This window comes from Mustela erminea, chromosome 6 (assembly GCF_009829155.1).
Source record: "Mustela erminea isolate mMusErm1 chromosome 6, mMusErm1.Pri, whole genome shotgun sequence".
NCBI lineage: Eukaryota > Metazoa > Chordata > Mammalia > Carnivora > Mustelidae > Mustela > Mustela erminea.
The window spans coordinates 92849518-92877460 of NC_045619.1; the positions used below are offsets into that span (position 1 = coordinate 92849518).

Below are 27943 nucleotides of genomic sequence, written 5' to 3' on the forward strand. Positions count from 1 at the left end.
TGGTGGGGTTATGGACATTGGGGAGGGTATGTGCTATGGTGAATGCTGTGAAGTGTGTAACCTGGTGATTCACAGACCTGTACCCCTGGGGCTAATAATACATTATATGTTTATAAAAAAAATTTTAAAAACCCCAAAAAACAAAAAAACAAAATTTAAAACTATGGAGTAAATAAATGGAAAAGGACAGCAATACTTCTGTACCCAATCATAGTAAATGGTCTATACTTAATAAGAGAAACTGGTAGAAGAAATTGGGACTGGAAGTTTCAAAGAAGGCTGGCAGGTCAGGGCCCCTTTCAGGGTATTTCTTGGAAGGACAGCCAATGGGGACAGCAAGGCACAGAAGAGGAGCAGGAACAGCCCTGCTGAAAAGAAGCAAAGCTCGGGTTGGGAAGTGGGGAAAGGCTTGGCATAAAGATATACCAAGACCGATCCTAGCTGGGAAGCGTCTTAACCCTTGGAAACCTCAATTACCCTGGAGGTAGCTTCATCCCTACCTTTAGAGGCTGTGGGAGGGAAAAACAAAACAAAACAAAACAAAACAAAACAAAAAAACCCCCAGCAAGTTGAAGGAACAAGGCAGTACAAACGAATCCTTTACCTAGGGCTCTCCCTGATCTGAATGGTTATTTCCTAAATCTCTCCTTCACCCTACCTTAGCCAGAAACACAGAGCCAGAAAGCTGACAGTTTCCAAGAACTGGGAAGGACATGACATTTGCAATATTTATCCATCTCTTTCTCGCCCAGACATTATCCTTTACTCTGCCCCAAGCTGGCAGACTGGCTCTTGCTCCTTTTTGTGGCTCCTGCTTCTTCCTGCTAGATACACTTGTCACACTGAAGATTTACCCTAGACAAAGGGTAGGGTACACCTACAGAGGTGAGAATGTTTTTGTGTCTTCTGTAGGGAAGGCAGGAGAAAAGGGATGGGTGATGGTTTCTTTTAACCCAAAGAGTTAAAAGTTCTTCCAAGAACATAGGTGGAAGGCTGGGGTACTTAGACAGATGGGCACATTAGATCAATGCTGGTGACTTTTAATTTAATTAAACACATTTAATTTAATACCAAACACATTCGTCATCTAGCGAGTACTGCATCCTAATCCTACCTCAACTGCTGGAATTAGGTTCAATCTGGTGTCTACGGGGTGATCACAGGAAAGAAATGAGGATGGGAGCATCTGGTGCCTTTTAAAACTGGTGCAACCCCCCGCCCCCCATCATGTCACAAAGCTCCCCATCTGGTCTTATGACCCACCTCTAGCAGAAAGCCAAAAGTGTTCCAAGGTGCCTTCTATATGTTACTCACTTCTCCCATTTGCTAAGGGGCGCTGCTAACCCAAAGAAATGGACCCTAAAAGAAGAGAAGTAAGTCTCTGGAGAGCTACTGAGTCAGACTGTTAAAACTGGGAGAAGCAAGGAATGACTGCAGAGTTGTCCACTGCTGTTGCCTAAACTTCCTGAACCCCAGATCTGCTTCTGTCTGGTAAGAGAAGTTTCTGGGTCCTGTGTGACTCTCTGAACTCTGACTTAAAAATGGTCTGCCCTTCCCCGAAGCTTCTGGCTCCTCAGTCGCTCTCATCTTCATCCTCAATCTGGAACCGTTTCTTCTTTGGGATTTCTGGAGCTCTCGACTCTGGGCCTAGGGGAATGACAGGGGTGAGAAGAGAGAGTATCTAAATACGTTAAGGAGGAAGAAGGCGGGTAGGGTCAGTCTTCAGGACTGAGGAGAAGAGTGCTAAGGGTGAGAAGAAAAAGCAGATCCCAATCAGACACCCTACCTTTGCTCCTGCCCTCGTCTTCCTCCTGTTCCTCATCACTGTCTAGCAGCTGACGCTTCCTGGGTGCCATTTTCAGCTGTTCTTTTTCGCCAGCAGGCCCTTCCCCTGAAATGACCGTAAGAGGTCTGGAATTAGGGAACCGGGCCCCCAAATATTCTCAAAATACCCTATCAGCCTTTGTGGTCAACATAGCTGGTCCATAATACCCCACAGGTAAATGGTCTTACCCTCTGGGGACTCCAGGCCGGCTTTCTTTCTTCTGGCTAACAGGAGGGCCCGTAGGGCCTGTGCACGGTACTCCTTTTGGTGTTCCTCTTCAGGGCCTTGCTCTTCAGGGACGGTAGGTTCCAGTCTTGACTGAAGTTTTCCTTCCTCCTCTGGCTGACTCAAAGAAGCTGCTATCTTCCGGAGCTGGGTAGGACTCAGCTTAGCTGGAATTCTCCAGAAGGTTTCCTACAGGAGCAAAAAAATTGAAAATGGGAGTGACATGGAAGGAGCAATCTCTAGTTCACCAGATCTTGACATTTTCACGAGTAAATACAACCCCACATTGGTGGAGATCCACATCGGTTGTCAATTCTACTTCTCACTTATTTATCCAATGTATGCACAAAGTCTAACACAATGCCGGAGACATCAGAAGGTTCCCAGTAAATTCAGTTGTTAAATAAATCAACAAACAAATATCAGGGATCTAAAGGTGAATGAGATATGATCGCTGCTTTCAAGAAACCCACGATCTAGTGGAAGAAAGAACCAACATACTGTAACATCACGGGATTGGGGCTACATCGAGGGAATGAGCAAATCCCAGCTGCCAAAGGTCCTACTTTCACCTCAGTGGGGGAAGGAGTGGTAGGGATTGCTTCTCTGAGGGGACAACTGAACTGACTGTTGAAGGCTGAGTGGAGGTTCAGCCGGAAGATGGGTGATAGGTGAGTATCGCCTTGTATATGTGGTTGGAGACCTCCAGTGGAGGGGCTGGCGTGATCAGCTGTTTGGAGGTATGGAAAGTAGTCCTGAACAACGACGGTGAAATGAGGTGTGTGGGTGGCATGGGTTTGAGGCTGTGAAGGCTGGCCCAGGCTCAGCATGCCCCCCAGAGGCTGTGGACTGTGTCCCGCCAACAGCACAGAACCACCCAGTGCTCTGGACAGGGGGGTGATGTAATAAAAACCATACTTTAGGAAGATAACTTGGGGGGCAGCATGTAAGGTGGAACAGGGGACTAGGGGATCAGAAAACATGAACAGGACGCCTTGTGCAGGAGCCTTAGAGGTGACCAGTAAGGAGGTCAGAGACGGCAACTGCAACAAGGAGGAAGAGATGTACAGTTAAAAGAAAAAGAGAGAGAGAGAGAGAGAGAGAGATGTACAGTAGCAGCAACACGCCCGGTGGCCGGAAGTGGAACTGGTGTTTTTACCTGCCCAGAGGCAGGAGGCCGAACCCCTAGCTTGCGCAATAGCTGTTGAAACTGCTCATTTTCCATCGCTTCCTCGTTTTCTTCGGTCAGCGGCACCAAAGGCACTGCCTGGGAGCAGCCTAGGACGGGGGCAGTAGTCATGTGGTGAGAGTCAGAAGCTAGAACCGGTCGTCCGCCCCAGGGCCAGGTCTCTGGCAGCCTCCAGTACCCTCAGCCCCGAAAACCGTCCTCTATCCACTCACCATCCTCTTCTCGATCGTCTGCTGCTCGAATCAGACAGTTCTGGAGCCACAGAAGGGGAGCAGAGAAGCCTACGGCAAGGAGGGAAGCGTAACATTGGCTCATGCTGCTAACCCCTCCACTGGGACATGTCTCCAGCCCAAGCGCTCACCTTCCTGAGACAGGCTTTGCCCAAGGGCTTCGGTTGAAAGGACTGAGCTACCCTGGGCTTGCCCTGCTTCTGAGTCCTCCTCTTTCTCTTCACCCTCGTCACTTTCTTCCTCTGGCAGGTTTCCTTCTTCCAGATCCTCCTGGCAAACATCTTTCCGGGACTCCTCTCCGTTAGGCTAAAATTCAGTGGGGGTGGGGATGGAGCGGAGTCATCTGGAAACTGAGGGTACCCGGCCAGAGGAGCCTCAGGCAGGAAGCATGCAGGTGAGCAACCCAGCAACCAGTGAGGAGCACTTGGGCGGGGAGGGCGGTGGAGAAGGAGGGCCTGCAGAGCCAGGGAAGGAGCATTACCAGGCTGGAGGGCGCCAACTTCTTGCGGCGTTTCTTATACAGCTCCCGCCGCTCGGCTACCACTCCCAGAGCCAGCAGCTTATCCACGATCCGGGCCCGTGAGCGTCTGGCAGTGATATTCTTCATGATATGACCCAGCACATCTACAAAGAGGGAAAGCGTGTAGAGCGGCAGCGGGGAGGGAGTAGTGAAGGAAGAGGCCTTTGGAAAGAGGCAAACTGAGTGAATTACTCACAAATGACACCACAAATAGAGTAAAGGGAAAGAAGGGATGGGATAAGCCTTCCTCGGAACTAGGAGGCAAGGGCAAGACAGGGACAGCTCGGCTCCCATCTCAGAGGCTCGGAAGCCGCCCCATCACTTACCATCTGAGTCCTGGAACTCCTCAAAAAGCCGCTGCAGCTCTAGCTCCTGATCTTCCGTCCACAGTACAATATGGGTTCCTTTCCTGCTTAAGGAGGTGTCAGTGGAAGAGTGGGCCCCAGAAGCAAACGGAGGACTCCTTATCTCAATGCCCCCCAGAGCATATGAGCCTCTACCTCTGGAAGTCCTTGACGCTGTCAGCCAGTCCCAGCCGTACCAGATGGTGGATGACCTGCTTGCGTGTTCGAGGCGTTTTCAGCTGGGCCAAGATGACGTCCACCACATCCTGACCTAAGGTGGAGGGGGAGTGAAGCAGTAAAGAGGGATCCTAGAGCTCCTGCTGCTCACTGCAGAAATCTTCAGATCTCAAGGACTCATACCTTCCACATCCCGATGAGCAAGGTACAATTCCTGAAGCTGGGCCTCCTCCTCTGGGCTCCAAATAGGGGGTCTGCGACTGGAAGATCTAAACGGGGCAAGGAGAAAGTGAGCATGTAGGATGTTGGCCCAGAAAAAGGAGACCACAGGCCCTCTCCGGTCAGCTCTAAAAGGAACAAGGGCAACGCAGGGAACTCAGAGAAGCCAGCTAGTGGATGTCTCAGTGTGCTTCCTTTCCCTCATTGTCCTTCCACTTAATGAACCCAAAAGTCAAATGAAGAGACTTTCCGAGTTGGGCCTGTGGAAGCAGACACTGCAGGGGCTCAGTGGATATGGAAAAAGGAGAGGAGCTGAGTTCCAGGAAAAGAGGGCAAACAGTTCCACGAACCCTCATAGTTGCCCAGCACATTTTGGGACAGGGCATATAGGGACTTTCTCCAAAGAGCCAAACCCCACTGACAACTGACTGCCCCCCACGAAGGCGGGTGAAGGAAGGAAACCAGAGTAGAAAGGAGACATAGGATCCAGTCCCATTTCCTCTCTTGAGTGATCTCAGGGAAAACTTGAGGGCTTGTTTTTTCACCTATGAAAGGGGAAGTCCTACTAACTGATCTGCAAGCTCCTCCAGCTTTGACACTCTTGTGCCCGTGTCGCCCACCAATGCCCATCCTTCCCCATCTTCAAGCTCACCCGCCATCCAGAGAGCCATAGCCCTCGGCCATCTCTCGAACCACAGCTGTGTTTTTCCAGAACAGTAGCTCCACAAAGGCTTTCTGGTTGACGGCAGCCAATGCAAAAAACTTGCCCAGGATGTACTTGGCGAAAGTCACCAGCTCCTGGGGAAGAAGGAGGCTGCTCTGAGACCTCTGGCCTCAATGTACACATCAACCAGACCTTCTAGGTACTTTCTATCTGTCCCCAGCTGCCCCTCCTCCCTCAGACTATCTTCCAGCCTCCCTCAATCTGTCTGCCTACCTCCTCACCGTTCTGTCACCTCTCAGCATGCTTTCTCTCCTGAAGACTATCCTTTGTGACCCTATAACTGCCCTAAGCCTCTCGGTCCCCACTGCTTGGTGTGTCCTCACTTGGTAGGCCCCAGCGGCTGGGTCACTAAGCACACGGTTGAAGAGGCAGAAGAGCGAGAGCTGGAAAAGCAGGGCTTCCATCTTGAGGTCATGGGCCAAGCGGTGCAGCATCTTGACCAGGCAGTGGTTAGTGTGGGCGCTGTTCTGTCGGTAGCTCCGAAGCAGCAGCACATAGGCTCGCACGACAGCTGAGCTCGCAAAACTACACCGAGATGGGGAGGCAGAGCGGGCATCAGCACGAGAGGGGTGCCGCTCACCCTCCCCCCAGCTCTACGATCTCCACCCTGGGGCCCAACTCTATGTGCTCGGCCCGCACCGTTTGAGGTAGTCCAGGAAATTAAATTCTTTCTCTGACACCTGGACCGCTTGCAGCTCTTCCTCCTCTTCTTCCTCCTCCTCCTCTTCCTCTTCCCCTTGTTCCTCTGGCCCCTGCTGCCCTATAGAAAAAACGAGACTTATCAGGTCTCTGTGACGCTGGTTCCGGAGAAGAGCTGGAAGGAAGGGGATGTGAAGAAAGTGGAGACTCACGGGGGAGCGGGGCACCAAGGATTTGTTTCAGCAGCTCGATCTCTTCCTCTGTGGAAATGTCTTGAGAGCCAAACACATCTCCTTCTGGCCATACCTCCCTGAAGCACAGAGGAAAAAAAAAAGACCTTCGTCAGGGGGGAGTCGGAGTTATCATTTGAAGTGGGTGAAGAAATTTGGACTCAGCTCTCATCTGTCAGCCAGAAAGAGAATGCAAACTGTTACCTCAAGGATGAAACAAAGACTCTAGGGAAATCAGCCACACTGCAACCCACACCATAAGAACAAAACGCAAGCAATCTAAATGTGTCACAATCAGTTGAACAAATGTACATCTCACACTGCCATTAACAATTATGGCAATATGTCTCATGAGAAACGATAATACTGAGAAGTAAAAAAATACTATAAAACAGTACGTACAATATTTCATTCTTGTCAAGGCAACTCTGTATGTCTATAGATAACACAGGAGGAAAAAGATGACTCATCAAAATGTTAGAATAGAATATCTGTATTTTCTCCCCAATTAACTGTGCTCGCTGATATTTCTCAAAAATAAAATAAAAACTAAAAACAGACCCCCCCAATAAGCCAAATGAAATTGCCCAGGACTCAGTGCTCAGTACAGAGCCCCTGTGCTTCTCATGGGACTTCTCTCTTTGGAAGCAAAGAACCTTGGACCACAATGAAAGCCTCCCTCCGCCCCCAAAAGCCCAGGAGTTGGATCCAGAAGGATGTGGGGGCAGGGCTCTTACCGGGCAGACCTAAGGAGGGCCAGGGCCTGTGGGGCCTGGCCAGCCAGGAGACAGTCTTGGATCCGCACCATGGCTTCTGCCCGCTGCTCTTCCACTGGCACCTCTGAGGCCGCGTCAAAGGGAACCACGGAATCCAAACTGAGCTCTGGATCCTAGAGTGGGATTAAGGCTATGGGAACAGAGGAGGGAAACCCAGACAGCCTACCAGCACACTACCCTAGGGAAAGGCAGGGTTTCTGCAACTACCTACCTGGGCACAGCGCTGAAGCTGCTCGGCCAGGGACAGCCACATAGCCTCTAGTTCCCCTGCACTAGAGGGGACATCTCCAGATGCCAGAGGCTGATCTAGGACCTTCTTTTTCTTCTTTCTCTTCTTTCGTTTGTTCTATGGAGAAAGAACTGTTGTTAGGATGGCTGGAAAGCTAAGGAGATGTTTTTCTGTCAATGTCTTCTTTATTCATTCATTCATTCATTCAAGGTCTGAATTAATTAATTCAATAGTCACGGAGTGACCATGTGCTATTCATAAGCAATAGGGAAGCAAGAGTGAGCGGTCTACTTCCTTGCCCTTGAGGAGCACAGTCTAGTGGAGGAGACAGGTGTGTAGACAGGTAAAGTATACTACAGTATGGATAAGACCTAGAGTATGGCTGGGCATAAAATACCAGAGCAAAACATAGGAATAGTACTTGACTTATTTCTTGGGGTCAGAGATTTCCCTAAAGCAGTGATATCTTAAGCAAGTTTACAGAATGAACGGATTTGCTAAGAGGATATGAAATTGTATATGAAAAGGCTTTGTAAAATGCAAAGCCCTATGGAAACATAAACTGTGTTTTTTTCTCCTGAAAAGCAGGAAAATGAGAGTCAACATCCCACCCCTGCTCCCCCAAATCAAAGCTGTGAACCAGTTTGGGGCATAAATAGAAGGACTAGAAGGCACTCGAGGTTCACGCTCTATTCAAGAAACTCATAACACACTAAAGGTTAGGAACATGAGCTTCGGAGCCCGACAGATGGGGACCTAAGTACTGATACTAGCCATTAGCAAGACCTCGAACAAGCTGCTTCACCACTGTGTGCATGTGTCCTGGCAAGACTGCAAGGATGACATGAAAGCCTTAGCACAGTGTCTGACACACAGTAGATACTCAATAAACAGTAATACCAGGGCGCCTAGGTGGCTCATGGGTTAAGCCTCTGCCTTCGGCTCAGGTCAAGATCCCGAGGTACTGGGATCGAGCCCTGCATCGGACTCTCCGCTTAGCAGGGAACGTGCTTCCCCCTCTCTCTCTGCCTACTTGTGATCTCTCTATCAAATAAATAAAATCTTGAAAAAAATAACAACAACAACAAAAAAAAGCATTTCTGATAATGCAATAGAGCCCTGAATGTAAAAATATCTTTTCTCAAGGTCTCACTGGTACTACTGGCCCTTTTAAGTCCAGTTCTGACCAAATTTTAAGCCATAGCAAAAAGAATTACAGGAAAATTTTTACAAAGCAGAGTGCCTGAATCTTCAGGATACAAATTCATTGAGATTTTCTTCTTGTCTTAGACTTTATCATTTTTTTTTCTATCACGGTAAGTGTATTCTTTAATCCTCATCCTTCATTTCCCCCAACCCCCCACCCACCTCCTCTCTGGCAACCATCAGCTTGTTCTCTGTAGTTAAGAGTCTGATTCTTGGTTTGTCAGTCTCTCTCTTTTTTCCTTTGCTAATTTGTTTTGTTTCTTGAATTCCACATATGAGTGAGATCACGTGGTATTTGTCTTTCTCTGCTGAATTATTTCACTTAGCATTATACTCTCTAGCTCCATTCATGTTGTTGCAAATGGTGATTTTATTCTTTTTTTTTTTTTAATTTATTTATTTATTTGAGAGAGAGTGTGTGAGAGTGGAGAGGTCAGAGGAAGAGCAGACTCCCCGCCGAGCAGGAAGCCCAATGTGGGACTCAATCCCAGGACTCCAGGATCATGACCCGAGCCGTAGGTAGTTGCTCAACCAACTGAGCCACCCAGGCACCCCGATTTCATTCTTTTTTTTATAGCTGAATTATATATATATATATATATATATATTCCCCTGCCCCGCTCCGTGGGGAGCCTGGTTCTCCCCCTCTCTCTGTCACTCCTCACGCCTGTGCTCACCCATGTGTGTGCTCTGTCAAATAAATAAATAAATGAATCTTTAAAAAAAGGAAAAAAAACAGTCACATGCTCCACTGACTGAGCCAGGAAGGCACCCTTTGTCTAAGGCTTTTAATTTTTTATTTCATTTCAGGCTTCTTCTTTTTTTTTTTTTTTTAAGATTTTATTTATTTATTTGACAGACAGAGATCACAAATAGGCTGAGAGGCAAGCAGAGAGAGAGAGGGGGGAAGCAGGCTCCCTGCTGAGCAGAGATCCTCATGGGGCTCGATCCCAGGACCGAGATCACGAACCGAGCCGAAGGCAGAGGCTTAACCCGCTGAGCCACCCAGGTGCCCCTCGTTTCAGGCTTATATTATAATACCATCTTAGGGATCTGGCAATGACATGAGCAGCTTGAGTTAGTCTAACAGTTACTAATACAGAATGAGATTCTAGACCTCCTGGCTTTTTTTTTTTTTTTTTTTTTTAAGATTTTATTTATTTATTTGATGGGTTGGCAGGGGACAGCACAAGCAGGGGGAACTGTAGGCAGAGGGGAGGCTTCCCCACTGAGCAGGGAGCCCAATGCTGGCCTCGATCCCGTGGACCCTGGGATCATGACCTGAGTAGAAGGTAGACACCCAACCAAATGAGCCACCCAGGTACCCCCTAGACCTCCTGAGTTTTAACTTAGGGCTCCTTCCGTGTCACTACAATGCTTCTGAAGTATAACCAGGAAAGATCACAGCATAATTACTAAACTCTAAAATTATGAATCCCGGGCGCCTGGGTGGCTCGGTTGGCTGGACGACTGCCTTCGGCTCAGGTCATGATCCTGGAGTCCCAGGATCGAGTCCCATATCAGGCTCCCAGCTGCCTGGGAAGTCTGCTTCTCCCTCTGACCTTTTCCTCGCTCATGTTCTCTCTCACTGTCTCTCTCTCAAATAAATAAATAAAAATCTTAGAAAATAAATAAATAAATAAAATTATGAATCCCCAGGATTTATATGCTTTGCACATAATAGGTGTTTCATAAATATTTCCTGTGAATTAAGATATTTACGTTACATTGGAGATTAATTTAATGAAAGCAGGAAACTGTATTAGACTCACAGAGGCAACATCAGCAAATCCCTTGACCAGTAGTTCTCATAGGTCAGCTCAAGCTACAGAAATATGAGAAGAGTTCCCTGTTCTCTGCCCCTCCCTGTGACTCTTTCCACATCCCAGGGCTGTCCAGTACCTGCACAACCAGGTTCCCACGGCTCCGACAGAACCGCTCCAACATCTTGAGGAAGAGGTGAGTGGTTTCCACCAGGTCACGAAGGAAAGAACGTGGCTGGCATCTCTCATCAAACTTTCGGAAGAGTGCCAGGAAGAGTTCTCGGTACTCCATCACATAGAAGATGTTGTCTAGGAAGGGGAAGAGAAAGGAATGGAAGGACTGGTCTGGAAACTTTGGGAAAGAGAGAGAGACGGATGAAGCTGGAACTGGAAAGAATGAGAATATAGTCAAGAGATGGGAAAGGCCAGGATTAGAGACCAGGCCAGGGCCTTACTCTTGATGATGCGGCTGCTCTCCCTCACAGCCTCGTCTGGGGACATGTCCATCTCATTCACTGTGGCCAGCAGTTCCTGATAGGCCTTCAGCGCCAGGTGCATCCTGGGAGATGAGAGGACAATTTAGGAAGCTGGCCCGTGGAAACAGTACCACTCCTACCCGTTCCAAAAAATATTTCATCAAAAACAGTAACCCAGCCTGTCCTTGCTCCCCAGCCTAATCACCTGAATCCTGAAACAGCAAGGAAAGTACCACTCAGAATTCAGGCACTCAGATTCCCAGCCTGGCCAAGATGCCCACTTTGACCCCAATTCTTGTCCCACTCACCGACGTGCCCAGGAGGCAGCTTCCTTGCGGTCAGTCAGCATCATCTCATAGTAGTTGGTGAGGTTCTGCTCAATGAAGTGGAAGGTACGGACACTGAGGGTCTCAGAAACCAGGCCTGGCCGGAAGGAGGCAGCTCGGTTGAAGGCCATGAAGAAAGCCAAGGACCACATGTAGTAGGTCTCGTCATGCTGCTGAGCCTTCTCCCGCAGCAGGTGATCCTGATGTCCAGGAAAAAAAGACCAGGTCATGACTCCAGGGCTTCCAACTTTTTCCTCATCTTACAGGATGATGGGATAGACCCTGGACACCATTGTAACATTGTAATATTGATTCCAGGATTTGGAATTTCCAGCCCTCTCTTGTTCTCTCCAGGTCTTTCCTCTTCCTCTGGGAATTTCTCTAAGCCTCTTTTTAAAATTTTTTATTAATTTTTAAAATTTCTTTTCAGTGTTCCAAAATTCATTGTTTATGTACCACACCCAGTGTCTAAGCCTTTTTAAAACAGCCCCAATAACCCACTCCTCCCAGCATTCTCACCATCTCTCAAGGGCACCCTATACCCCGCCTGACTTACTAGTCTACACTCTGGGATCAGCCTCCCATAGGCTCTTCGCCAGGTCCCCTTCTTACCCACCACCGGCCCCATCACCTCTCTGTTCCACCTTCCCAGGCTCTCACCTTCACTGAGCCCATGAGCCGGTTATAACAGTTCTCTAGGAACTCAGAGCAGAAGTCTCTGAGGAAGAGTCTCACATTGAGGGCAGAGCGGCGCTGAATGGACAGCTCCCGGGCAGTTTGGCGACGTTTAGGCACCCTTCGGGGCTGCTTTCCCAAATCTGAACTGTAGTTTCGGAGCTAGAGGTGTAGGGTGGGGAGGTCAGAATTACTTCCCACCACCACCTTCCCCCTGCAGCTTTTTCCACATTCCTACAATTTCCTCAGAAGAAGCTCTTAGGGGTGCCTGGGTGGCTCAGTTGTTAAGTGTCTGCCTTCAGCTCCGGTCATAGTCCCGGGGTCCTGAGACCGAACCCTGCATCAGGCTCCCTGCTTGGCGGATAGCCTGCTTCTCCCTCTCTCACTCCCCTTGCTTGTGTTTCCTCTCTAGCCGTCTCTCCCTCTGTCAAATAAATAAATAAAATCGTTTTAAAAAAAAGAAAGAAAGAAACTCTTAGAAGGTTCTCTCCCTCTGGTACTAAGTGAAGACATAGACAAAGACAATAATGCCGGAGGCTCAAAATTTTTTCTCCTATTGTCTCTAACTTTCTTTTTATTTTTTAAGATTCTCTTTCTTTCTCTTTCCTTCCTTCCTCCCTCCTTTCTTTCTTTGTTTTAAAGATTTTATTTATTTGAGAGAAAGAGAGGGGTGCCTGCATGGCTCAACTGCTAAGTGTCTGCCTTTGGCTCAGGTCATGATCCCAGGCTCATGGGATCGAGTCCCACATCGGGCTCCCCGCTCATTGGGAAGCCTGCTTCTCTGTGTTTGCTTATGTTCCCTCTCTCACTGTGTCTCTCTGTCAAATAAATAATAAATAAAAACAAAATAATTTTTAAAAAGAGAGAGAGAGAGAAAGAGAGCACACGCGCAAGAGCAGGGAGAGGAGCAGAGGGAACTGGACAAGTGGGACCCCTGGGATCATGACCTGACACTTAACAGACTGAGCCACCCAGATGCCCCCCAAACTTTTTTTTTTGGAGAGAGAGAAAGAAAGAAAGAGTGCACATGTGAACAAACAGGGAGGAGGGCCAGAGGGAAGGGGAGAAGCAGACTCCACACTGAGCGGGGAACCCAATGAAGCACTTGATCTCAAGACCCTGAGATCATGACCTGAGCCAAAGGCAGAAGTTTCACTGACTGAACCACCCAGGCATCCCTGTCTCCAACTTTCTAAGCCCAAGAACAAAGACAGTTTACTTCCAGAGATGCTTGCTTACCTTTATTTCTTTTGTATGATTTTTTTTTTTTTAAGATTTTATTTATTTATTTGACAGACAGAGATCACAAGTAGGCAGAGAGGCAGGGAGAGAGAGAGATGGAAGCAGGCTCCCTGCTGAGCAGAGAGCCCGATGCAGGACTCGATCCCAGGACCCTGAGATCATGACCTGAGCCGAAGGCAGAGGCTTAACCCACTGAGCCACCCAGGCGCCCTGTATGATTTTATTTTTAAGTAATCTCTACACCAACATGGGGCTCAAACTCACAGCCCTGAGATCAAGAGCTGCATGCTCCACCGACGGAGGCAGCCAGGCGCTCCCTCGCTTACCCTCCTTCAACTCTCACCCTCAACTCCACAGTGTTCCCACCCCGGATAAGGAGCATACTCACGTTGTGGAGACCTTTGTGAAAGATGAGGTCCCTCTCCCCAATGGATTTCAAGCCTTGGACAATGTAGGAGCCCCCAAATCGAGAATGCCTGCAGTAAAAACAATAGTCCAGGGTGATTCCTCAATTCTCTGGAAGCTTTATCCCCATTCTCTCTCATCAGCACATCAGAGCATATTATGGCTCCAAAATGTTATCTGGTCACCACTGTCTTAGCCTTTGGCCCAAGCCCTCAGCCTTCCACACTGAAGGGCTGGGGACAGAGGGAGGGCACCTCCCTGTCACTTACCTGTTGCCTCGCTGAAGGGCTCGAGTCTTCTTTTCTGCCATCTCTCGCTGGCGTAACACCTCCAGTTCTGCCACATCTATGCTTCGCTCCTGCGCTAAGCGTCCCTGTCCTACTCCCGCCAGCTGTTCAGGGTTCTAGATTCAGAACAGAGAGGAAGAGTCAGAAGGACAGTCATTCCTTATTCTAGGTTCAGTCCTGCTGGGAACAGAAGAGGTGAATGAAATAGAACTGTTGAAGGTAACCCATACTAAGGACACGGTCACCTGTCACCCACCTGCTCCCAGATAATTCAGTCACTGTTTCAAGAGTAAGTCTGGCTACACAGCAGAAAGTACATGGATGAAGGGACTAGGGAAATACGCCAGGTTCTCACCTGGTCACGAAACATAAGGGAGATAATCTCTAGCACATGCAGGCTCCACTGTTGCTCAGCGGGTGAGCTGGCCAGAAAAAGAAGCAGGTCATCCAGACCACTGAGGTGAATTGCCCAGAGAAGCTGGTCATGGACACTGGCGTCATCGTCGATTCTCTGGGGAGTGAGTGATAAGGAGAGGAAGACAAGTCATTTGGTTTCACTGCCCTGCCTTGAGGTTCTCCAACTCATTTCTTGACCAAGGTTCCCCCCCTAACTTGTCAGAGGGGAGAAAAGCAAAAAAGGGCAGCTCACCTTAACCAAGCATAAGAAGGCATACAACCCCAAACCCTCTCACCTTCTCCTGATCAAGGTCAGTAGGAACATGGAGAATATTTCTGACCAGCAGCAGGATCCGTTCAATCAGCAAGTTATCTTCCTCTTGCCGCTCCTCCCAGCCCTAGTCAGATGGATGGTTAGAGGCAAAGACTCCCTGTGGAAGGCAGCCAGCATCTACCCTCGCTAAAGGGCAGAAGCCCAGAGAAGAACCAGGATTAAGGGAGAAAAGAGGGGCGCCTGGGTGGCTCAGTGGGTTAAGCCTCTGCCTTTGACTCAGGTCATGGTCTCAGGGTCCTGGGATTGAGACCTGCATCAGGCTCTCTGCTCAGCAGGGAGCCTCCTTCCCCCACTCTCTCTGCCTGTTTCTCTGCCTACTTGTGATCTGTCTCTGTGTCAAATAAATAAATAAAATCGTAAAAAAAAGGGGGGGGAGGGGGAGGATAAAATAGTACAAGCAGTCCTGAGGCAGCCAGAGACAATGGACGGGACCATGTATTGCCAAGGACTAGGACCGTATCTCCAAACTCCACTGTCCTGACAATGACTCCTCTGCCTGGAGGAGGAGCAAGGCACTAAGAGTCTCCTGGGATCCTGGGAGGTGGACCCTCACTCACCAGCTGCAGCAGCTTATACAAAGTTTCACTGAGGACTCCAAAAGCCTTCTCACTGGCAAAGGCCTATAAAATAGGGGAATGGACCTTAAGTGGTACCCACCCTCCCTTTTCCTACCGCCCCCAACTTTGGCCCCAGGGGGCCCTGAAGGAGAGCCTCACCTCTTTGTAGGCCTGCAAGTAAGCTAGCACTTGCAGAAAATGGCGCCGGAAGCTAGGCTCCTTGGGCACACTGCCAAAACAGAGCAAGGCTGGTTGTGTCAAATTCACCATCAGCCTGGGGAGACCATGAAGGAAGGAGACGTTGTTCAGTTTCCTCACTGGGGTCAAACGCTGAAATCTATCAGCTCAAACGCCAAAGGCTGGCACATCGTAAAATGGAAAAAGCTGGGGAACCAACCTGATAACAGCATCAAAAAGAGGCTTGTCCTGGCAGTGCTGGGTAAGCATGGGTAGAAGGTCACTCTGCAGGATTTGGGCTGCCCCCAGCTGTCGCCGCACGTCGCGAGTATCATCCTCATGCCTCAAGTACCGGATCAAATCCTTCACACTCTCTTCAGGGACAGAATAAACACTTACAAGAACCCTGGAAGAAGCTCCATCCTGGCCCCCAGGCTACCCATACCCACAACTGGAGAAATTCTACAGACCTCTGCAATTCAAGCAAGTTTTTTTTTTTACCTGTTTCTTCAAAAAGGTACTCACCTAAGCAATCTGGTTCCTTGTGGTAAGTGTCTCCCTCTAAGTACCCAAGGGCACTACACGTGGCTAGAAGTTCACAATTCATCATGTACAAGTCCATACACCAGTGGAGCAGCCGAGAGAGACAGATGGTAGGTGGAGACAGGACTCAGCAAGGAGGAGGCCTGTAGAGACAGGGAAAGGTAACACATGGAGGGTCCTCTCCACGAAAGGGAGAGGGGAACAGAAGAGGACCCTAATGCTCAGAGTATTCTAAACAAGGTCCTCAAATGCTTCCCTTTTGTCCAAAGTACCAAAAGTCTTATGCCTAGTTCTAGGGAAAGCTTAAATGAAGGCTTCTACCTCATCAAAACCAAGGAGACCCCAAGCCTAAGAATTAAGCATCTGCTCCATACTCTAACTTGGATCTAAAACTATGGAAACAGCCTGTTTCAGAGTCAAGGTAATATATAGAAAGAAGGGCTGGTCAGAGAAAGGCATCAACCCTGACACTTTCAAACTCAGAGAGCTCCGTAGCCTTCTGGAGGAAGGGTGGGGCAGGGTGGGATGAGCTTCCCTCTCCTTTAAGGCCCCTCCACCTACCACAGCCCCGCCACACACCCTGTCACAGCTCTGTGTACCACAAAAGCTAAGAAACACAATGATTCTACTTAGGATCTGACATTCCTAGGAGTCCAGAGGCTTCTGAGGCACCGGGGATACAGAAAGTTCCTTCACCATCCTCCCCAAAGTTACTCTTAAATTTTGGGGATCTTAGTAGAAGCTAGTGTCTAACAGAATAGGTATGGAAAAGAACTAAATAGAAACCGGTTCTCAGAAGAACCATCTTCCTTTTCTAAAGCTTGTCCCTTTTGATTAAGATCCCTAAACCCTCATCAGGTAATCAAGTAGGCGGAGATCCTGAATCTTGGATGTTTCAGAACCTGACCCTAATAATGCAGACACACACGCACACATTATATTCACTAACCTGTTCCTGTGGAAAACTGGGAATGTCCTCAGTCTTGTCCCCTTGGCATATTCAGCTACACTGTTCTCAGGCCTTGGCAGCTTCCTCTGAAAAGACCTTTCCCTGTTCCATATAGCCACCTCTAGCCCCTGACTCCACCCCTGTTCCCCAAGAGTAAATGGGTAGTGTCCAAAGGACTAAGGTTTAATGCCTGATGTTATCTCCTTGCATTTATGTAATTGGTCTGCTTCTCTAGGCTACATGCTACCCTTCTACCCACACACAGTGCTAATCTACTTTCTGAACTCTCAGCCCAGCAAGAGTGAGCCTATAAAACACTGAAGGACTAGAAGTCTGAAGGGAGACTTCTGTTCAGTGCCTTCTCTCGTGGGACCTGTAGCTCCTCAGACCTGGACTCCAGTGTGGTAGGTGCAGTGTGTGGGATCTCTGATCTCCCGAGACACATCCCGCTTTTTCAGATAGGTCTCTGGCGTGTTTACATACGTACACACACGGACATATGCGCGCGCGCATACACACACACACACACACACAGACTGCATACTTCCCTGTCTGCTCTCTCTAAGTGGCAGCCTAGGGAGCTGACAAAAACAAATAGAACAGTCTATAAAGATGCGGAGTCAGCACATCCTCCTCGAAATAAGAGCCAGCATCACACTCTGGTACTGAAAGGTGTGACAGGATAAAGCCTTCTAACAACAGAGACAAAGCCATGTCTGGGGGCCTCTAAGACATAACCTCATACAGTCCTAGCTCCCCTTCACCGATATCTTTGTAGACTGTAGACCAATGTGATGTAAAGATTCAGTATTTGTAAAATTGGCCCCAACAGAGTACTCAGACGTCTGCTTTCAACACTTTACCTGAAAGGCTGACTTGGCTATCGAACTAAGGGAAGGGGAAAGGAGATGGGAAAGGAGCGGTCCTTGCAGACTTGAGATGGATAGAGGTTATGTAAGAGACCCAGGACTGCAGATTCTAATCCCCTGCAGGTTTGTTTTTATCCCCCGCTGCAGTTCTGACAAAACCAGAGAGCAACAGGCAAAGCAGAGGAAGAAATGGGTCAGATGACCTAATGGAAAGCTCTCTGGTCATGAAGCAAGCTGGCAATGTTGGGCCTGTCCATTAGCACTGCAATCAAACAGCTCACTTACGCATTTCAGCCATTCTGGGTGGAAACGCACTATTAGGAAATCATCCAGAGACAGAAAACTTAAATAGTTCACTCTTCATTCATTTAATGAGAAACTACTCACTTTAACTGTCTGGTCTCATCTTCCTCTCCTAGACCACTTATACTCTGATTGTCTTATTCTCCTTTACTAAATATTGGCTTATGGATTTCTGAATGCACTCAATATCTTTCATTTAAGAATGACTGGGTAGGGACGCCTGAGTGGCTCAGTCAGTTAAGCTGCTGCCTTCGCTCAGGTCATGATCCCAGGGTCTTGGGATTGAGTCCCGCATTGGGCTCCTTGCTCAGCAGAGAGCCTGCTTCTCTCTCTGCCTCTGCCTGCCATTCTGCCTGTTTGTGTGCTCTCTCTCTCTCTCTGATAAATAAATAAATAAAATCTTAAAAAAAAAAATCATTGGGTAAAAACTAACACAAAGAACAGTACAAGGGTCACAGGGTAGGGTCAGGGTCCTGGCTTCTCTTCCTCCCTCTCTGTTCTTCACCAAGGCAGAGTCACAGAAAGGATGCTGTGACAGCCATGGAGGTGCCCGCTCGGAGATTTCTCATCAAGAAAGAGCTTGTCAGGACGCCTGGGTGGCTCAATCACTAAGCATCTGCCTTTGGCTCAGGTCATGATCCCAGGGTTCTGGGATCCAGCCCCACATCTGGCTCCTTGCTCAACAGGGAGCCTGCTTCTCCCTTTGCCTGCCACTCACCCTGCTTGCGCTCTCTCTCTCTGACAAAGAGATAGAATCTTAAAAAAAAGAGAGAGAGAGAAAGAGAGAGCTTATCATTCAGCTGCAAAGAACGTGGCTTGCTGACAGCACCTCCAGGATCCACCCCAGCTCTGCGCTTCCTGGGAAGCCCCTCAGCGAATGATAAGCACAGGGGTCCTCAGGCCCAACAAGGACCCCTCTACCAGTCAGTCCTTGCTTCTGAGTTTCTCCCTGGCTTGGCCAAGACTGGCCAATCAGCTCTGTGGGCTGAGCCTCTTGCTGCCCTCCAACTTGCTCCCGCCTTGATCTATCACAGCATTCCTCACTCCACTCAGCGCCTGCTCCCCAGAGGCGCTGAACTGACAGACACCTACCTCACTTCCATTACATGGTTACTGTATTGTGAGAAGTTTGTTAAGTTATATCACTGCACGTTGTAAACGCAGATGAATACAAAGTTAAAATAAAAATCAGTGGTTCCCAAGCCTCATGATTTCATGTACCAGTGTATGTCCCCCCCCAAACTTACCATCTTCACTGGTAAAGATAATAAAGATAGGGATATTAAAAACAAACAAACAAACAAAAACCAAATACTTTTTAAAAGCCCCACTAACATCTATTAACACCAGTGTTTCATAAAAGAAAAACAGCTTAACACACACAAAAAGTAGATATTATATAATCTCAGCTATGCCCTTTCCTTTACGGGACGTAAACAAGTCTTAATGAAAAACTCCCTACACTGTCCTTCTTTTTCTCATTTGACTTCAGACTGATAGAAATGTTATTACAGAGCAGTACTGTTCTGCTCACTGGCACTTAGGAATCATTGATTTATATATTTATATAATAAAAGACGGGGCACCCGAGAGGCTCAGTTGGTTAAGGCACGGCTTTGGCTCAGGTCGTGATCCCGGAGTCCTGAGACTGGGTCCCCCCCATCGGGCTCTCAACTCTGTGGGGAGTCTGCTTCTCCCTCTGACCTTCTCCCCTCTCATGCTCTCTCTCCCTCTCTCTCAAATAAATAAATAAAACCTTTAAAACTAAAATAAAATAAAAGTCGTAAACCAGCCCAACAAAAGGAAAGTTCCCCGAGGACAAGGTTTCATTTTACTGTTTATTGCTGTACCCCTCAAAGCCTAGAACATGCCTATAGAGAGCACGTTACATATTTGCTGAATGAATTAATTTTGAATTAATGGATTATCCTGGGTCATAACCTCTGAACCAGTGAGCCCATTTTGGAGATTATAACCCAAGAAAACAATTTAAAAAAGAGAGGAAAACAAAAATAATACCTCTTCCTAGAACATTTTAGTTTGTAAAATGTTTTCATAGCTTTATTACACTTTGAACCTCACAACAGTCCTAAGTGATAGATACAATCATTTCCATTTTACAGATGAAGAAACAGGCTCAGAGAGAATGAACATTTCAGGAAGATGTTTATGGATGAGTTATCTTTAATGGTGAAGGCTTGGAAACAAGTCAGGTATCCTAACCCTGAGGAACAACTAGGAAAACTTGATAATTTCAATAAACAATATGTCATGTAAATAAAAACTAACTGCACACTAAAATTCAAAAGTTTATATTAAAAAATGGCACATAGGGGCTGCCTCGGGGGCGAGGGGCTGACTCTTGATTTTGCTCCCTGCTCAGTGGGGAGTCTGCTTATGATTTTCCCTCTCTCTCTGAGCCCCACTCATTCAACCCACTTGTGCTCACGTGTGCTCTCTCTAATAAACAACCCCCCCCCTTTTAAAAGATTTTATTTATTTATTTGTCAGACAGAGAAAGAGAGCAAGCACAAGCAGGGGGAGTGACCAGCAGAGAGAGAAGTAGGCTCCTTGCTGAGCAAGGAACCTGATGCACAGGATTCAATCCCAGGACCCTGGAATCATGACCTGAGCTGAAGGCAGATGCTTAACCAACTGAGTCACACAGGTGTCCCAATAAATAAAATCTTAAAAAAAAAAAAAAAGGCTTAATTCTGATGCACAGACGAGAGAGTGGGATTTCCTATAGTTACCCACCCCCCCCCAAATCCTTTCCTCCTACAAAGAAGGAAAAGGAGAAACCACATGAGCTATTTCCAGGCTTGGACAGAATAAACAGAAGTCTGTAATTTCTCTTTGTTCTAAAATAAGAGCATTTGATTACACTTCCTGGATTTTCTGCTTTGAAAGCAATTCCTCCCATGTTGCCCCTTTCACTCACAACAGAGGCAAAACGGGAAAACCATCCATTCTCGTTTGCCAAAGAACCAATAGAAAAGGAAGAAATTCCTTTTTTTTTTCCATTAATAAACTCTTGGATAGGTTTTTTTGTTTGTTTGTTTGTTTTGAGAAATGCAGCGGTTTCTGAACTGTTGGATTTCATAGATGGGTCTTTAATTTTTTTTTTTTTTTGGGTGACTAACATAAGGTTGCATACTTCACATTTTGTAACTTAAGGACACTTACACACACACATATTGCTTACTCTAAAATGGTTCAGCTGCTGTGGAAAATAGGCAACTCCTCAAAATGTTAAACACAGAGTTATCCTAAGACCCAGCAATTCCACTCTTAAGTATTTATCTGAGAGAAATAAAAAGTACGTCCACACAAAAATGTGTACATGAATGTTCATAGCAGCATTATTTATACTAGTCACAATGTGGGGAAGAACCCAAATGTCCAACAGCTGATGAACAGATTTTGTGAAATGCAGGGATAAACAAGAAGTGGCATATGTATAGAGTAGATATTTGGCAACAAAAAGAAACAAAGAGCTGATACATGGTACAACAGTGATGAAACTGGAGAACATTATTTTCGGTGAAAGAAGACAAACACAAAAGTTTACATACTTTATGTTCCATTTATATGAAATGTCCAGAATAGGCAAAAGCATAGAGACACAAAGTAGATTAGTGGTTGCCAGCGCCTGGGAGAAGCAGAGATGGAATACAGCTGGTACAAAGTTTCTTTAGGGGGTGATGAAAACACTCTAATGTTAGTGCTATTGGTTCTACAACTCGGTGAACTGTACCCTCTGCAAGGGTGAATTTTATGGTCTGTAAATTATATCCCAATAAAGCTGTTATGAGAAAATCCCATGCAATTACTATATATCCTATTTTCCATTTAAACATTAAAACAACAACAACAACAACAACTAAGAATAAAATCTCAGGATAAAATACAGACCATTGGGTGCCTGGGTGGCTCAGTTGGTTAAGCAACTACCTTCAGCTCAGGTCATGATCCAGGAATCCCGGGATGGAGGCTCGCATCTGGCTCCAAGCTCCACGGAGAGTCTGCTTCCCTCTCTGACCTTCTCCTCTCTTACGGTCTCTCTCACTCTCTCTCTCTCTCAAATAAATAAATAAAATCTTAAGAAAAATACAGTCCATTAAATTTGATAAACTAGAATTTATGAAAAAACTAACTATATTTTACTTTCACAGTTCATCAGAGACAGATGAGAACCTTGTCAAACACTTAGAGCCAGCAGACCTGGACATTTAAAGGGATTTTAGTTACTTTTCCCACTCACCTAAGTACCAAGTGGTTCAGAGGAAGCACTATTCCTCTGAAACATACTTGCATACTTGTAGGCCTCAAAATGCAAGAACCAAATAAAAGCAAAGGATAAAATATTAAATACATGTACTATTGAAAATAGAAAATTAACTTACTTCTTGAAAACAAAGTAAACCCAAACAAAAAACTCTGCCCCAAACCAACTCTAAGAACCAGCTCTGAGAATCATTAGTATGAACAGAATGACACTTGGCATTTGGATTCCAGTTCTGACCAGTACTAAATTAGTGATCTTGAGTTTATGGCTTAACCTAAAGCTCAGTTTCCTTATCAGTCTACCGAGAAGATAAACAAGGATATTTAAATGCCATCATACATGGAAAGCAGTGCTTCTCAGAGCATGACATGCAGAACACTGCTGGTCCACAGTCTGCATCAAGTATAGACATGAAGCGTAAGCATTTAGAACATCTTACAGGGGCGCCTGGGTGGCTCAGTGGGTTAAGCCTCTACTTAGGTCAAGTCATGATCTCAGGGTCCTGGGATGGAGCCCTGCATTGCTCTCTCTGCTCAGTGGGGAGCCTGCTTCTCCACTTCTCTCTGTGCCTGCCTCTCTGCCTGCTTGTGATCTCTGTCTGTCAAATAAATAAATAAAAAAAAGAACATCTTATAGCACGTAAGAGTTAATGTTTGTTGAATCTAATAATTTTTTAAAAGATGCATTTCTTGAGGCGCCTGGGTGGCTTAGTGGGTTAAAGCCTCTGCCTTCGGCTCGTGGGTTATGATTCCAGGGTCCTGGGATCGAGCCCCGCATCTGGCTCTCCGCTTGGCAGGGAGCCTGATTCCTCCTCTCTCTCTCTCTCTCTGCCTGCCTCTCTGCCTACTTGTGATCTCTATCTGTCAAATAAATAAATAAAATAAAATAAAATATGCATTTCTTTATTTGAGAGAGAAAGAGAGGGCAGGGATGGGCAGAAGGAGAGTCCTAAGCAAACTGCACTGAGCACAGAGCCCAACATGGGGCTCCATCCCATGACCCTGAGACCATGACCCAACCTGAAACCAAGAGTCAGCCACTCAACCAACTGCGTCACACAGGCTCCCCTTGAATCTGTATAAAACTCTATATAATTCTGTATTTTTTTTCCATGTTATTTTTCTAGTAATTTAATTTAGTTCAGGTCCTGAGTATCGCTAAATTAGATTACTCCACTGCTTCCTAACCTAACCTCTTTCCCTGCCTTAGTTACTAAGTCTTTTATAATATGGTTACCGGATTTGACCATATAACCACCCTACCTAAAACCCTTCAATGGATACATAAGAAACTTCATAATGATTATCTCTGGGGAAATTGGGGGGCGGATGTCTGGGGTAGGAGAAACATTTATCTCATTTGTCTTTCACTTTAGCACTATTTGAATTGTTTATCATTAGTAATTAAATAGTTCCAGTGTTTTACAAAAGTGTTTTTAGAAAAGTACTTTATATGTCAATTCTAACTCAGTAAAGGCGGAGGTGGGAGAAGAAAGAAAGAAAAGTACTAATTTTTAACACCTTCGTGGAGGTGGCGGGGGAGGGGGGGGAACCTACTTGGTCCTTTACCAAGATAGTTTGAGAAGCACTGATTGCTACCAGGCACTTAACTGAATGCTGAGCACAAAGTAGAACTCTCAAAATGTTCATTTCCTCTCTGCCTATTGGACTCTATGATCAGCCACTAAATGCTTATGATGAGCCTCCAAAGAGAAAAGGTGCTAAAGAAACTTAAGAAATGTAGTTGCAGAAATAGAACCTGCCTAATAGAAAAGGAATAATGTAAAAGACAAGTCAGGATAAGATCTAAGGAAGTGACACTGAAAAAAGTTTTCTGAAAAACTAGGGCTCTTTTCAGGTAAAAGTGGTCAAGGACGTTTGGTCAGAGGAAGTGTGACTGGATTGGGGCCTTCGAAGGTTCCACAGTGTCCAGGCAGCTGAGAGGAGGTGGGGAGTTTAGGTAGAGAATGACCAGAGCAAAGGCCAAGAGGGAACCACTGTGGGTAACTGAAACTGACAGGACAGCAGTAGAAAAGGGGGTTGGAACTGACTTTATGGGACAACCTTGTCTTTGTCTACCAATTCAAGGATTTAAACAAAAACCAAGAAGTCACTGAAGATTTTTGAGCTGAAAAACAAAATGATCACACTGGGGTCACACAGGCAGTATCACATAACCTGGTAGTGTATCACTAAATATCATTCTCTGCAAAGGGTCAGTCTTTTTCCTTTCATTGCATTCAACCCTGCAAAAGATCCCAATCTCAGTTCAGTTCAACCATCCACTTCCCAGACTCTTGAACTTAGGTCTGGACTCAGACTTGCTGAAGAAAACCAAATCCTGCGGAATAATACACAACTACTGTGTACTCTCCAGCCTGACCACAGCCCTCAGCCTGGCCCAGCCAATCTTTTTTAGTGTTCCTAGGCCACTTCCTCTTCTCTTTCCCAAGAAACAACTGTTTCTAGCTTTCACCATTATCCTCAAGTCCCTCTACTCCACTGCTTCCCAGACCTTTTAGGTGGTGTCTCTGCCCCCTTCCTCTGAGGAACTCAGTCCGTCATCAGACAAAGAACTCTTTCAACTTTCTCCACCCAAGCCTAAAAACGTACATATTTCAAATGCCCACCCAGACTTCTTTGCTTCTAATCTAAGCCCTCCATTTGTGATTTATCAATCACTTCCTGTCCCTTAGTTGGTTGTTCCTCATTTCTTTTTTTAAAAGATTTTGTCTTTTGCCGGGTGGCTGAGTGGCTCAGTCGTTAACTGTCTGCCTTCAGCTCAGGTCCTGATCCCAGTATCCGGGATCAGGTCTGCATCAGGCTCCCTGTTCAGTGGGAAGCCTGCTTCTCCCTCTTCAGTTCCCCCATGCTTGTGTTCCCTCTCTCACTGTCTCTCTCTGTCAGAAAAAAATAAATAAAATCTCAAGAAAGAAAGAAAAAGAAAAGAAAAGAAAGAAATTAGGGAAGAAAGAAAGGTGGATATGTAGGAAGAAAGATTTTTATTTTTTTTAAGTAATCTTTACACCCAACATGGGACTCAACACACTGAGATCAAGAGTCTATCAACTGAGCCAGCCAGGTGCCCCAGTTGTTCCTCATTTCTCATTTGTTTCTGATCTTCTTTATATTGGCCCATATAAGTTGCTCGAAGCCCTTCCATCTCAGGGAGGAAAAAACCCAACATAAGACAAAACCTTTCCTTAATGCCATAAGCTACTCTCCTTCTCAAGCACAGGTGGTCATAGGCCTTGGTCTTCAGTTCTCTTCTGGTCTTATTCTACATAGCCTCTTTGGGCAAACTCATCCATTCCCACGTCTTCAACTACCATCTCTGAGTCCTTAGCCAGCAAATCTCTACTCTTGCCATACTGAGGTCCCATGGTGTCAATCTCACATTCCACTAATGAATAGCATTCTCCATTTTTATGTCTCACTGATACTTCACATTAAACATGACCAAAATGGAGTATCTTCCCCCTAAATTTGTCTCTACTTCTATTCTGGATCTCTTTAGGGACTGACACTCTCTACTTGGTCATTCACGTAGGAAAGCTAGGCGTCATCCTAGATACCTCAAGTCATTAACTCAGGCTAATTCTACTTCCTTAACCTCTCCTATCCAACCCCTATAAACCCCCCCTGCTACTGCCTTTGTTCAGACCCTGAATATCTCTAGCTTAGGCTACTCAACCACTTCCTAACCTCCTTTTCTGCTTCCAGTCTTGTTCCCTTAAATCTATTCACAGAATGGTTACTAGATTTGGCCATACAACTATAACTACCCTGCTTAAAACCCTTCAATGGATACATAAGAAACTTCATGGTGATTGTCTCTGGGGAGAATGACGGGGGCGGGGCTACAACAGAAGGAAATATTTACCTTTCACTTTAGTACTATTTGAATTATTTACCACAGCATACACTACAAAACCAAAGTTTCAGCAGCTTCAAATGCCTACAATACAAGGTCCTTCATAATCTCCCCTGCTGGTTTTTAAGTTGCTCTCTCAAGTTACTCTTCTGTCCTGAATGCGCTAGAGTCTATCCTTTCATCTTTTAAGATTCAGCCCAAATGGTACTTCCTCCCAACTTTTCCATACAGAAGAGACCTCTCTCTCCTGTGTGTCTACTTTGTGCTGTAAATATACTTCCATCATGATATCTACAGATCATGTTATATGTCATACTTAAACAGATTGTTTGAAATGTCTGTCTCCCTCCCTTAGCCTTAGATTCCCTGAGGGCATGAAGTGTTTCTTTCTCATCTCTGAATTTTCAGAGTCTAGTTACAGAATCTGAACTTACAGGGGGTTGGGCTTGGACAAGAGTGTTTTGAAAGTGCTCATCGGTGATTCTAACTCAATCTCCTGTTAATAACTGATCTAAATTATAAACTCCTTGAGATCAGGAATCATTGTGACCAGCACAATGTGAATTATCAAGAAATGGTTTTTAAACTGGAATGGAAGCAGACAAGTCCTGAAATTGAGGGAGGAAGTATTGGAACTGGAGATTTGGAGGCATCAGAATACAAGGTGTGTGAAACTGTGGCAATAAATAAGCTTACTCAAGAGGGTCCAAAGTAAGAGGAGTTAGGAAGCCAGTGCAGACTTGTCACCCAGTAACTGCAGAGGACTCATTTACATGTGTTTTTCCATCTAGACTGTGAGTTCCTTAAGGTCAGGAACTCTATCCTATTCATCTCTGTCTACCTGTCGCTGAGCACAGTGCACAGCTTAGAACTTTTTACTAGGCTGTATCAGTGACACTAACAGAAGGAGGTACAATACTTCCAGAACACAAAGGAAGAAGTGACTACTTTGGCCAGGGCAGTGGGGGGCCAGAAATAGAGGTTTTCAGAGGGACAAATGAGCTCAGTCCTGAAAGAGAAGTTCATTTGGCAGAGAAGTAGTTCAAGTGGAGGGAACAGCAGGAGCGTAAGGCATGAAGGACCACAAGGCAGATACACCCCTTCCATGTAGCTGGGATTCGAGTGCATGACACAGGAAAAATGTGGGCGCTTCAGAAAATTAATCTGAGAGGATCAGACTGTGAAGGGCCACGGACGCCACCAAAGGATTTAAACCTGACTGTGGGGGACCAGAGGGGAGTTTTAAATTTAATCTGAAATGACCAGATTGACTTTGTAAAAAGACAACTAGCGGCAGCACGAAGGGCAGAGTAAAGAACCAAGACTCGGGGGAAGGAGCTTCATTAGTAGCTGACAGTCCAGCTCACAAACCCAAGCAAGAGCTGTATCCTCCTTATGCCTCCCACCCGAGAGAAAGGAGCTAAAGAAACGAGAAATCCATTCTATAAACACCCAAGATTTAAGTCAAGCGAATTCCGATTTCCGACTCCTGCTTGGCGGGCTGCATCTGTTTCTTCGGGTCTGAAGAGGATGGGAAAGTTCCAAAGTGGAAATGCCCGGGAACCTTCTGTTCTACCTGAGGGGTTCCACGCCATCCAACCCATCACAGTCGCACCACTGCACGAGGACCGGCTGTACAGCCGAGCGCGGGGTGAACGCCGCAGCACCTACTGAACTCGGGGTGGAATTGCGCGTGCGCGCCTATCGCGCAAGCCCCGCCCCCTGCCTTGAAAGCCGGTGGCGGGAAACCAGAAGCAGCACTTCTCGAGGGTGCCCCCACGGCTCGGAAAGGGCGTTGTCCGGTAGAGCCCTCTCTCCCCCACACTCACCCGTTCCCGGCCGGTCCTCAGGATCCCTGCGGAGCCAGCGGCCCTCAGGGGCCCGGCCGCAGCCTTTCCCGCCACCCGACCCGGCGGGACCAGTCCCCGCCTGCGCGGGGAGTTGGGC

At 46.6% G+C, this 27943-nt stretch overlaps 1 protein-coding gene across 3 annotated transcripts; it reads right to left on the bottom strand.

Annotated features, from left to right (window-relative positions):
- Positions 1-1044: 1044 nt before the first annotated feature.
- On the bottom strand, positions 1045-27942 carry TIMELESS (timeless circadian regulator). Of its 3 annotated transcripts, none has more exons than XM_032348672.1 (29): positions 27826-27942; positions 15697-15857; positions 15392-15545; positions 15154-15268; positions 14995-15057; positions 14400-14501; positions 14063-14218; positions 13690-13823; positions 13404-13491; positions 11759-11935; positions 11081-11298; positions 10752-10855; positions 10436-10605; positions 7310-7444; positions 7060-7211; positions 6305-6402; positions 6093-6213; positions 5777-5978; positions 5382-5527; positions 4694-4779; positions 4490-4604; positions 4316-4398; positions 3951-4093; positions 3601-3775; positions 3452-3520; positions 3210-3328; positions 2014-2239; positions 1787-1891; positions 1045-1647 (listed from the first exon to the last, which is right to left on the bottom strand). In XM_032348672.1, exons 2-29 carry the CDS (start codon positions 15791-15793, stop codon positions 1574-1576), a joined length of 3627 nt encoding a protein of 1208 aa, XP_032204563.1. In that variant the 5' UTR covers positions 15794-15857; positions 27826-27942; the 3' UTR covers positions 1045-1573. The 3 variants fall into 3 exon arrangements, with proteins under 3 accessions (XP_032204563.1, XP_032204562.1, XP_032204564.1); XM_032348671.1 differs by having other exon boundaries at positions 4316-4401; XM_032348673.1 differs by lacking the exon at positions 11759-11935 and having other exon boundaries at positions 4316-4401.
- Between the last annotated feature and the right edge of the window lies 1 nt (position 27943).

Coding starts and splice junctions, on each gene's coding strand:
- TIMELESS (XM_032348671.1), bottom strand. CDS start 15,793: ATGGACTTGTACATGATGAATTGTGAACTTCTAGCCACGTGTAGTGCC. Junction 5,979..6,092: donor TTCCTGGACTACCTCAAACG/GTGCGGGCCGAG, acceptor ATCTCGGTGTAG/TTTTGCGAGCTCAGCTGTCG. Junction 4,780..5,381: donor TATGGCTCTCTGGATGGCGG/GTGAGCTTGAAG, acceptor TGCCCCGTTTAG/ATCTTCCAGTCGCAGACCCC.